Source organism: Apodemus sylvaticus, chromosome 13, assembly GCF_947179515.1.
Source record: "Apodemus sylvaticus chromosome 13, mApoSyl1.1, whole genome shotgun sequence".
Classification (NCBI taxonomy): Eukaryota; Metazoa; Chordata; class Mammalia; order Rodentia; family Muridae; genus Apodemus; species Apodemus sylvaticus.
This window is the reverse complement of record NC_067484.1, coordinates 93,496,537-93,509,019: the sequence shown is the minus strand read 5'-3', so window position 1 is coordinate 93,509,019 and position 12,483 is coordinate 93,496,537. Positions and strand designations below refer to the sequence as shown.

The following is a 12,483-nucleotide window of genomic DNA, read 5'->3' as shown; positions in this document are numbered from 1 at the left end:
TCTTTTCACATTTCATGAAATGTTATCCGAGATTCGAATGCAAGGACACCATTTCCCTCTCCCCATTCTTTCATTAAAATCCTCCCATAGAGCCTTCCCTGCTTGCTTTCTAAGTCATGATCTCTTTCCTTCATTAATTGTTGTTTCATGCATATATGTGTATGCCCACACACACACACACACACACTCCTAAATACATAAATAGAGCCCGCTTGGTCTATAAAGTGTTATGTATAACATACGTGCATGTTTCAAGGCTGGCTACTTGGTATTGGATACCAATCCATGCTCTCCTCTCTGGGGAAGACATTTCTCCCGCCCTTCTGCATGGCCTACAGTTCTTTGAGTAGGTAGAGGTGAGGCCTCCTGCCCCCTTCTCCCCTGTCCCACACACACTTCTATTGGTGTTCTGCTTGTTTAGCTCATGTATGGCAGTCACGGTGGTGAGACTTTATGGGTGTAGCTTCTGACATTTCTGGGAGACAGTCTCACAGCAGACTCCCTGATGCTCTGACTCCTTCAGCCTTTCTGTCCCCTCCCCCATAATTTTCCCTGAGACTTAATGTGTGAGGTGTTTTTGTATCCATCAGAACTGGGCTCCACGGCTCTCCATTTTGATTGGTCGTGACTTTCTGTAGTGATCTCGATCTGAGGCAAAGAGAAGTTTCTTTGGAGAGGGGTGAGGACCACACTTCCTTGTAGGGATAAGGACAGATGTTTAGAGTGTAGTTAGGGATTAGACTTTTTTTTTTTTTGATAATTACAGATTTGTATAGTTGTTTGATCAGTTTTATTATACACTATTAACGTCTTGTTTTTGGTCTCTGTAGACGTCGCCTCATCTCCCAGAGATCATCTTTGGAGACCCTGGAAGATATTGAGGAGAATGCCCCTCTCCGGAGGTAAGTTCTCCATGATTCATGTATGTGTATAAGAGCTGTTAGTATACAGGTGATTTTTTTAATTCTTAATCTTCCTAATTAAATTTTAAAAGTAAACATTTGATTCCCAAGGACAAAGAATTCTCAGTGTTGAACCCCAACCCTCAAGACATGTGAAACCTAGGACACATTGCACTAATATACTGGAGCAGGCCAGTCTGCTGCAGATTTGGTGGCTGTTTTTCTTCTGTTTGCCTTTGTGGTTGGTACGGGGAAGGCATTGTCAAGCTAAGCCTCTGGTCAAGCCATGCCTCAACCCAGCCACCCTTTGCATCTTAAAAGTGGCTGTTTATGGAAGCAGAGCCCATGTTAACCCTGGTATTACACAGCACTTAAGATCTTAGGCCTTACTCTCAGCAGGGAAAGCAACCAGATCTCCTTAGGAGGCGACCATGACGTCATTCCCTAGCTAGTTGCTGGGGCAACCTGGTGAAGATCATTGCAATGGCTCCCTTGGGTTTGAAAGCATTCCATTCCATTTTCCCCAGTGGATTAGAAAGGTGCTGGCCAGGCACATTTTTGGAATGACAGCAATTGCCTGAGACTGGCAGGTTTCCCTCCCCTAGTTCTGCCCTCGCTGTTGGCCCACATCCGTGCAGAGGTCCCGCCAGGCTTTCCTTGTAAAGGAGAACACACTTGTGCATGTTGGGTCTTCTCCCTGCAGCTCCACACTGTCAGTGGACAGTGTGTGGTTCCGACCTTTGAGAGCAGGAGGAGGCAGATGTTTGGGCTTCATGAGGACTGTGAAGCAGATGGCAGACAAGAAGGCCCGGGGGGAGGCTGGAAGCTCCCGTAGGCTGTAGACTGGCATCAGCCCTTCCCCAACCTGCATCTGTGCCCCATCTGCTTGGCTGTGTCCCAAGACATAGCTCCCCACTCCCACCCCACCTCACCCCCACCAGAGCCTGGGAAGTGCCCCAGTGGAGGGTCGAATGCTATCCTGAGATGGCTCCTCTACAGTGTGAGAAGCAGAGGTTTGAGCAGAACACAGATGTCAGGTGACTGTGAATCTGACATCATCAGGAAGCAGGGCAGGGTTGGACAGGCTGGTCTCTACTTTTGAAGTCCGTCCTGGAAGCCCCAAAGGACTTGTTCTGTGAGGCCGTTTCCCTGTAGGCGCCACACTTCAGTTCCATTAAAGCACAAGGCAGGGGACTGGCTTTAGTCCAAGTAATTTGAGCCTGGAGGAGGGAAAACAATGCTTTCAGGTGGCAGGAAGCAGCGGCTTTGGCCTTGAAGCAGTAAGGTCATCTGTACCTGAGCCTCCCCTACCCCCATCTCCACCCCTTTCCCCACCTGCAGCAGACAGGGACAGACAGCAAGGACAGGGCAGTGAGCGGTATCTTTCAGGTGCTTCCAGAAGCCAGTGTTTGCAGTTGTGTGGTAACCAGGGATTCAAGACAGAGCTACTGTGTCCCCAGGAGGTTAGGGGGCTGAGGGGGATTTAAGCACCCTGCAACCCCTGCAGCCTCCTCTTAGAATTTACCCAGCTAATTCTGCCTCAACTGACTTCTCCCAAATCTTGGTTACAGAGAATAGTCCTAAATTTCAAAGGAAACTTGTGTAAATGTAAACATCTAAAAACAACCTTAAATCAAGGTAGTTTTAGAAGTCTTTATTTCTCCAAATAAACTTAAAGAACAAAACAATAAATGAAATTAAAAAAAGAAAGAAAGGAAGAAAGAAAGAAAGAAAGAAAGAAAGAAAGAAAGAAAGAAAGAAAGAAAGAAAGAAAACCAACTTCTCAGGCCAGAGAGATACTCGGTGGGTATGGTCACCCACCACCAGTCCTGATGGTCTGAATCTGACCCCTGGGACCCATGGGCTGTCCTGGATCTCCACACAGCTCCTGTGTGTCCCACGTGTGCCCCCACGTGGGGTATATATACATCGGTATGTATGTACATACATACAAGCAAAAAAAGTAGCAGCAACAAACAGAGGTGTTCCTGATTACTTAGAAATGTCTTGCTCCTAGGGGATGAGCTGATGAAGGGGTTCTAGTTGGGAGCGTTGGGCTCTCTTGGCATCAGATAAGCCTCAGCTATCTCTGAAGATTTTTCTTTCCAGCCTATAACAGGAGAAGTCCCAGTACTGGCTCTGAAATGCCCTGGGAACTCTGGGGTTGGGAGGGCCTGAGCCTAGCTTGCTTTTAAGGTTAGCATGTAAAACAGTTGCCTCCAAGGTGCCTTTAGCATAATTTAAGTGTATCCTCTAATCAGTGTTAACAAGGAAGAGCTAATCTGTCACTGAATTAGTTTTTAATTTAATTCTATCCCAGTGTAATTTTGCCTTGCACAAGTGTATGCTTTTTAAATGGGTATTTACATGGTAATGCAGGCAGCTCTGTGAGTTACTCCTTTGCCTAACCTGATGTCACCTGAGGCCCCATGTTCCAGTTTCCTTGGCAATTGTTGCTAACAGCCAGTCTTCAACTCCCCAGTGTTTTGGTTGAATGCTTTTTTAAAAGCAGCGCAACCAACAGCTTGCTGAGTGAACCTCAGGTTAATGTGGCATCTTTACTCTGACATCCTTTTAATGTCACATCGCCTGCCACCGGAACCCTAACAATGGGAGTACTTAGAGGAGTTTGCCACCTGCTAGGACATCTTTTCTAGATCCCCGGAGCAGGCTTGGTTGGGCTGCTAGGGCCATGGCAGTGGGTGTCGGAGCTTCTACTATTAAAATCAGTTTTTCCCGCCATGTCCTTACCTGGCTGCCTGTGGCCCCTTTGCTGACCTCCAGCCTACATGGCAGCCCAAGGAATGAGGATCCCTCTGTGCAGGCATGGGGTTTGGGGTAGGAGCAGCCGGCCCATGCTGAGACATTCCCTCCCCCACTCCCCAGGTACCAGCCATATTTCACATGTAGTATAGAAGGCGTGTAGTACAGAATAGACTTTATTTAGGGACATGGGAAAGGGAGTTGAGAAGGGAGTGGAGTTAGAGAGAGAGAAAGGGGGAGGGAGAGGAGAGAGGGGAGGAGGGAAGAGATGGAGAAAGGGGTGTGAGAGCAAAAGGGATGAGAGAGAGAAAAGGGGCGGAGAGAGGGAGAGGCAGTCCCTTTATAGCAAGCCAGGCCTGCCTGGCTGTTGCTAGGTAACTGTTGGGCGGGGCTTAGAAGGAATGCCAACTGGTTGGAACCTTCAGAAGACCTAAGCGGTCTTTTTGGAATCAGCATGGGGCAGTTTGGGGTTCTGGGTTTATGTTCCTCTTGAGCCCCAGCACTAGGAAGTCTACAGAGTAGGAAGGAGCAAGCGGGACAAACTCCGCTTCTGCCTGTTCTTGATTCCTTCAGGCAAAGCTCTGCCAGGCTTCTAGAGGAAAAACAAAAACCAGAACAAACCGAAAAAACCAAAAGCCCTCCATTTAGAGCTATGAATTCAGAGCCTTTAATAAAAGCTACTGTTTTTTAAAAATGTATGTACTTCTCTTCCCCCACAGCACTTGAAGTTTGCATGTGACTTTTTGTGCATTTGTGTGTTGAGTACATTCATTCCTATGGGTCATGTGACTGTATGCATTTGTGTGTTGAGTACATGCATTCCTGTGGGTCACGTGACTGTATGCAGTTGTGTGTTGAGTACATGCATTCCTGTGGGTCATGTGACTCTATGCATTTGTGTGTTGAGTATATTCATTCCGATGGATCATGTGACTCTCTATGCATTTGTGTGTTGAGTATTCATTCCAGTGAGTCATGTGACTGCATTTGTGTGTTGAGTACATTCATTCCAATGGGTCATGTGACTCTATGCATTTGTGTGTTGAGTACATTCATTCCGATGGGTCATGTAACTCTATGCATTTGTATGTTAAGTACATTCATTCCAATGGGTTACTTGGCAGTTCATGAAACACACACACACACACACATGTATGTAGTCACTTAATTTTCACAGTTATTAATGACATTGGGGACTGCAAGTGTTGGTAATAACTTAGTTGGGAGCATTGAGTGACCTATAAGGCCAGGAGTCATAAATCAAACTATACTAATTTCAGGGTTGAAGGTTGGGAGGAGCATGGCCTCTGCTGAAGCTCCCGACCCCACGGTAATGGACGGTGAGGAGAAATGGGGCTTTCCTGCTCTGGGCACACAGCCCATGGAAGGACTTTACCAGTAAATATCACCAAAATATATGTCTGCCTTGGCGTGGGCTTGCATTGGCTCACTTTAGTGGGATTTATTCAAATTAGGTTGTGTTTTATTTTAAAAAATATGTTGTGATCTGTACTCTAAGAAAGGGCTTGCAGAAAAGCTAGTGTCTGCTAGAAGGGTTGGGTAGGGTAGATGGGCATGGACCAGGCCTGACCCCCTCTGGAAATTGCCCTGTGGGGAGGAGTAAAGACTGGGGTTGCTCTGTATATCTAGAACCTTCCTTGTTCCCCAGTTCAGTTCCCACATGTGCCCTACCCCTTCCCACTACAACTTTACCCCCTGTGAAGCCACCCCTCCACCCCTCACCACCCCTTCCACCCCTCACCACCCCCTGCACCCTCACTACCCCCTCCACCCCTCACCACCCCCTCCACCCCCTCCACCCCCTCCGAGACAGAACTGACTGAATTCAGATGAAGTCCCACCCATATCCCCACCCAGAACTCAGTGTGGCTTTGGGAACCTGCACAGTAGTGCTTTTCCAGACCTTAGTGCTTTTCCAGACCTTGTGTTTGGAAGTCTGAGGCTTCGGCATCTAAATCCTATAGCAGAAGCCATAAGAAGGACTTAAGTAGAAGAGTCAAGAAAGGACAAAGCTCCAGCCCCTTTGTGGTGAGATTTTCGGCTTTGGTAGTGGTGTCTGTGGCTTTGTAAGGTAGAATTTACCAGGTTATTTCAGTAGTCCTGTCCACAGTGAACTTCGGCATCTCCTGGTCTGTGGGAGGGAAGGGTAATGCTGCCTGCTCTCAGGCATTTTTTTTTTAAATCAGGTCACTTTGGTTCAATAGATGTTTACTTATTAAAATTTATTCTGAAGCAATAAAATAAAGCAGCCAGCCACTAGCCAGGTCCTGATTCCCATTCAAATTTAAGCTGTGACTTCCCAAGTGGAGTCAGGAGTTGGGGCAGTTGTCCAAGGTTTTCAGGCCAAATTCCCGCTGCAGAAGGAAAGTGACTCAGAGTTGTTTTAAAATGGAATTCAAATGTTCTCCCTCCAGCTCTAAGTTTCTTCAGTTGGCAGCCCTTCAGTTCCCTTCACCTGTGCTGATTTAGGATCTTTCTTTTGGATGACAACAAAGACCGTGGGGTCCATTTAGGTTATATTATTATGATGAGGACAATAGTTTTCATTAGCTAGCTTTTTAGAGACTCATAAAATGTTATCAGTATTATCAAGGAAATTGTCTGTCATTGGGTTGTTAACGTTTCCTTGCTCTGGGCCGTCTTCATTAGCACCCACCCCACTCCTGCAGGCCTCTGGGTGACTCAGGCCACTTGTCTGCTCTTTCCTTCCTGTCTTTGTGTGGAGATGTCTCAGATGTCCAGTGGCAACTGATAGCATTTTCTAAATGACCTTTCTTGTTTGTTCATTTTCTTTCTTTTTTTTTTTTCAGATGTCGAACACTCTCAGGTTCTCCCAGACCAAAGAATTTTAAGAAAATTCATTTTATCAAGAACATGCGACAGCATGATACCAGGAATGGCAGGTACCACTCCAGCACAGAGCTGCTGCGGCCCTGGGGATGGGGCAGGGGCTGGAGAGGGTTGGGGGAGGGGATGGCCAGGAACTGCTGGGAGGGGGGCAGAGGGAAGGGGCGACTGGGAAGGCTGGTACCACTCCCATGTAGGGCTGCCAGGGGAGGCCAGAGCTGAGCAGGGCTAAACCTAAGCTTTCATGGCAGATACCACCCACCCCAGACATCTCCACCCAGTATCTGTGGAATCGCTCAAAGGAGTCTGGAGAATCCATGTTCTAAAGGTCTCCTGAGAGGCTTGGACCAGCAACTAACTGTGTTTTTGACAGGGCACAAGTGCGTTTTAAAGAAAACCGTGTCCAGAGAAACATTTGCTTTTGTTTGGTTTTTGGATTTGTTTTCCTTGTTCACCAGCTCTGTCTAGGCTGGGCTGGGCGGCTGCCAGGTATGGCCCTGAACTTGGCTTTGGAGTTGGCATAGGTGAATCTTTAGGAAGGCAGAATCTGGCCTTTGCCTGTTTCTGGGCCTGCTGACATCTATGGGAAAGCTTTCTGCATCCATTCATTGCATAGCAATTATGGTTGAGAATTTACAGCCTTAACATTAGGCCTCTGCAGAGGATGAGTAGATTGGAGGGAGTAGTTGTCCACATGGCTGTGATCGAACGAACGGCTGAAGTCCGTTCATCTGAGGCCTCTGATGTCCACTGATACTGCCCCCTCCACACCCCCGCCCCTGCCCCCTCCACACCCCCGCCCCTGCCACTTAAGGATGGCTCCTCTTAGCAGACACATCGTCCCAGAGCAGAGGGCCAGGCCCACCTCATTTGATGTGATTTCTAGAAGGCTGCATGGTCTCGCTAACACTCCAATTCTTACAAAATGAAATTGCTAAGTGGTCTCTCAGAGAGTCTCATTAAAGCCCAGCATTCCTGTGATTCTGAGGGTAGAAAATGCATTTTATATCTTGTGGAATAGCACTAAGAAGTAGGTTTTTAAAGACCTACTTTCTTAAGGCTTATACCTCATTTATTTATTTATTTATTTATTTATTTATTCATTCATTCATTCATTCATTTGAGCCTTATCAGGGGAAGGAGCATAGTTTTATAACAATTGTGATGCTTTCAGAGCAGTACAGTTGAGGTAGCAAATGCTTTCTGCAGACATAGAATGGATTCTCCCATTGTGGTTCCCCAGCCAGGGACACTGGCTACTGTGAGTGTTGTTTTCACTTTGATGCTCCCTGTCTGTTGTGATCATAAAAAGAGAAAGAGGTGTGAGAATATGTTCTATGGCAGTGTGGGGGGAAGGGGTGCCCCAGTGGGCCCATGCCAAGGCATCCCTTCCCTCCCCATCCCCCTACCCCCCACCCCCTCACCCCCCACCGAGGGACCAGACACACACCAGCATAGTATAGAATAGAGTTTATTCAGGGCATGGGGTGGGAGTTAAGGAGGGAGTGGAGGCAGAGAAAAGGGAGAGAGTAGAGAAGCAGAGGCCGCCATGACCACGTGGAGAGAGGGGGAGGGAAGGAGAGCCCAAGAGAGGGCAAGAGAGAAGATGAGAGTGAGAGGGGTAAGAGAGAGATAAGAGAGAGAGGAGGGGCCGAGCAGACCCCTTCACAGTAGGCCAGGCCTACCTGGCTGTTGCCAGGTAACAGTGGGGAGGGGCCTACCTGGCTGTTGCCAGGTAACTGTGGGGTGGAGCTTAGACAGAACCCTAACCCTGTCCCTGTCACTCCAGTGTGCCACATTCACCCAGTCACCATGTTTGTTTTCTTTGAGCCTCTTTCTAGTGCCATTTTTAGTGTTTATTTAATTTTGATGTTTTTTCCTGTTATTTTTTTAACCATAACATGTAAACACAGAAAGGCTACAGTTCCCGCCAAAAAATCAATGGCAAAGCCAAAGAGACAAATCTAATTAAAAGGATTCCACTTTTTTAAAAAATGTATTTATGTGAATACACTGTATCTTTCTTCAGACACACACTAGAAAAGTGCATCGGATCCCATTACAGATGTTTGTGAGCCACCATGTGGTTGCTGGGAATTGAACTCAGGACATCTGGAAGAGCAGTCAGTGCTCTTAACCTCTGAGCCATCTCTCCAGCCCCAGGATTCCACTTTCAATCCTGACCATCCAAGCGCGGCATCGAAGGTTCCCAGATGTGGTTAGGCATCAAGAGGACATAGCGCAGCTGATAGATGATCTGCTGTGCACCATGGAGCTGCCCCCCTCTGCACCCTACCTAGGAACCCCAGTGACATTCATAGTGCAGGGAGGCTGCAGAATCAGAAGTTCTGATAGTGAGCGATGAGCCAGGAGACTTAGCTTCCCTGAAGATCTGAGATGGGTGGTGATGGTGGAAATCAGAGCTGTAAGAACCACAGGCTGTGCGAGTGCTTGCTCTGCCTTCCCCGGGTGAGCACAGGAAAGGGCCACGGGGGGTTCCCTTCCTCCCTGGGATTGATCAGTAAGAGTGGGTAGATTGTCCTTATGTGAAGCAAAACTGGAAAGGAGTGTAGGAAGAAAACGGGCATTTCTGAGGTAGGAGAGGGAAACTGGTTGGGGGTTGAGGAATGGGAGGAGGTGGGCTGGCCCTTCAGAAAGCAGAACCCCATCTTTGCCTGGCCGCGGGAAGCACAGCAGAGTGGATATAACCAAACACTGCGGTGAGCTGCAGGCCCAGCCTACTGGGTTGGGGGATCCCTAGTCCTGTGCTTTGAGGGAGGGATCTATGTGGTGGCTGAGGTTTCTGGTGCCTCAGGACAGAGAAGGGTGAGTGTGTGGCTCAGGCCCCTAGCAGACTCCCACCTGAACGGTCATTATCATTCCAGCATGGCGGGTGGTGTGCACACACCGTCCCAGACCGTGACTTCCTGTAAGTGCATAGACTGATTTCTCAGTTTGCAATGCAAACCTGGGCCCCAGCTCATACAACTAAGCTAGCAATAAGTTTGAAACATAATTTTTAAATAGAAATGAGAGAAAGGCACCCCCAAACTGAGAACCGTATATAATGGAGCCAGTATTGTAGCATCAGAAGACAAATCAGAGACAATGAACAAGCATGAAACCCGAACTGTTTGTAATATCCCAGTGCCTGCTGAGGAACAGCATTCCTCCGTGACACAGATGAACCTAGCTGGCCTGTGAGGTAGTCGAAGCACCTTGGATAGAAGCGTGAGGTTACCATGATGGGTTCACATTTGAATTCTGATAAACTCTGTGAGAGGTGTGTGTGTGTGTGTGTGTGTGTGTGTAAAACAGAACTGAGCCTCTTCTTATAACTGTGCAAGCTAAAAAGGACTGTCCCCTGACAGAGATCACAGGCCAGCCTCTGAGAGACATGTAATCCATGAGCCCTCCCTCACCTGACCCCGCAGGTACTTGTCACTGGAAGGTGGATGAACTGTGAAGAGACCTGTTGTTCTAAGTCTCTCTCACACAGGAGACAGGTTTGTGCTCTAGCCCTGGGGAGAGGGGGTCATTTTGAGTTTATAGTAGGAAGAAAAAGTGGATCCCAGACTAAAGCGTGGACTCTTGTGGCAAGTGTTGTGTTGATAAAGTTGCAGCTATCGGGGAGGCAGAACTGAGTGCTTTCTGGGTGCCAGGCTTGAAGAACTGAAAGTTCTGTTTTATTAACTCACACTCAACAGGTAACCCAGAATGGCCACACACAGCTTAATCCCAGCATCCAGGAGGCAGAGGCTGGTGGATGGATCTCTTTGAGTTCTAGGCCAGCCAGGGCAACATAGTAAGACCTCAAAAACCAAGAGCTTCAACAGCTAGCTGAATGTGATGATGCATGCCTGTGATCTCAGCATTTGGGAGAGAGGGCAGGGCAAGAAAGTCACAAGTTTGAGAGCCAGCCTGAGCTAAGTAGGAGTCCCTGTCTCAAAGACCAGGGGCTACGAATGTGGCTCACTGGTATAGCATCTGCCTAGCATCCACAGGCCCTGAGTTCGATGCCTAGCACTGGGGAAAAGATAATAACCCCCCATTATTTGTTGAACAAAAGAGTATAGGTGCCTTTTGAATGAGTTGTAGTCATCAGCTCTAGAATTCAAGGAATGAAAAGAATCAGAAATCCAAATAATCAGGGTTGGGGCTGGGACTTAGAGCCAGAACACTTTCCTAACAGGCGTGGCCATGAGGGTCCATCCCCAATGCTGCACAAAAGCAGAAAAGCAGCCCAAAGAATGGTGTTCATATGGAAGCCACCCCACTCTTGTTTGCAATAAGCAGAATAATGTCTGGCCACTAGTGTGTCTGTCCCCTACCTCCACAGCTGCATCACAGACAGCCGCATCATGTCACAGACAGCCCCATCACATCACAGACAGCCCCATCACAGACAGCCCCATCACAGACAGCCCCATCACATCACAGACAGCCCCATCACAGACAGCCACATCACAGACAGCTGCATCACAGACAGCCCCATCACAGACAGCTCCATCACATCACAGACAGCCGCATCACAGACAGCCGCATCACAGACAGCTGCATCACAGACAGCCACATCACAGACAGCCGCATCACAGACAGCTGCATCACAGACAGCCCCATCACAGACAGCTCCATCACAGACAGCCACATCACAGACAGCCCCATCACAGACAGCTGCATCACAGACAGCCCCATCACAGACAGCTCCATCACAGACAGCCCCATCACAGACAGCCCCATCACAGACAGCTCCATCACAGTCAGCCGCATCACAGACAGCTCCATCACAGACAGCCGCATCACAGACAGCCACATCACAGACAGCTCCATCACAGTCAGCCACATCACAGACAGCTCCATCACAGACAGCTGCATCACAGCCACATCACAGACAGCTGCATCACAGACAGCTCCATCACAGTCAGCCACATCACAGACAGCCCCATCACAGACAGCTGCATCACAGACAGCTCCATCACAGACAGCCGCATCACAGACAGCCCCATCACAGACAGCTCCATCACAGACAGCCCCATCACAGACAGCCACATCACAGACAGCCCCATCACAGACAGCCACATCACAGACAGCTGCATCACAGACAGCCACATCACAGACAGCTGCATCACAGACAGCCACATCACAGACAGCTGCATCACAGACAGCCCCATCACAGACAGCCACATCACAGACAGCCCCATCACAGACAGCTCCATCACAGACAGCCCCATCACAGACAGCCACATCACAGACAGCCCCATCACAGACAGCCCCATCACAGACAGCTCCATCACAGACAGCCCCATCACAGACAGCTGCATCACAGACAACTCCATCACAGACAGCCGTATCACAGACAGCCACATCACAGACAGCTCCATCACAGTAGCCACATCACAGACAGCTCCATCACAGACAGCTGCATCACAGCCACATCACAGACAGCTCCATCACAGCCAGCCACATCACAGACAGCCCCATCACAGATAGCTCCATCACAGACAGCTCCATCACAGACAGCCCCATCACAGACAGCTCCATCACAGACAGCCACATCACAGACAGCCGCATCACAAACAGCTCCATCACAGACAGCCGCATCACAGACAGCCGCATCACAGACAGCCACATCACAGACAGCCCCATCACAGACAGCTCCATCACAGACAGCCACATCACAGACAGCCGCATCACAGACAGCTCCATCACAGACAGCCGCATCACAGACAGCCGCATCACAGACAGCTCCATCACAGACAGCTCCATCACAGACAGCTCCATCACAGACAGCTCCATCACAGACAGCCGCATCACAGACAGCCGCATCACAGACAGCCGCATCACAGACAGCCCCATCACAGACAGCCCCATCACAGACAGCCGCATCACAGACAGCTCCATCACAGACAGCTCCATCACAGATAGCTCCATCACAGACAGCCGCATCACA

The 12,483-nt window shown here is 48.9% G+C and overlaps 1 protein-coding gene across 2 annotated transcripts in view; it reads left to right on the top strand.

The window, feature by feature from the left end:
* Window positions 1-12,483, top strand: part of Cables1 (Cdk5 and Abl enzyme substrate 1) — a 110,924-nt gene that overhangs the window by 45,625 nt on the left and 52,816 nt on the right. For both annotated transcript variants that reach the window (XM_052155645.1, XM_052155644.1), the window contains exons 2-3: window positions 831-902; window positions 6,497-6,589. In XM_052155645.1, coding sequence (XP_052011605.1) covers window positions 831-902; window positions 6,497-6,589 — 165 coding nt within the window. The remainder of the gene's footprint in view (window positions 1-830; window positions 903-6,496; window positions 6,590-12,483) is intronic.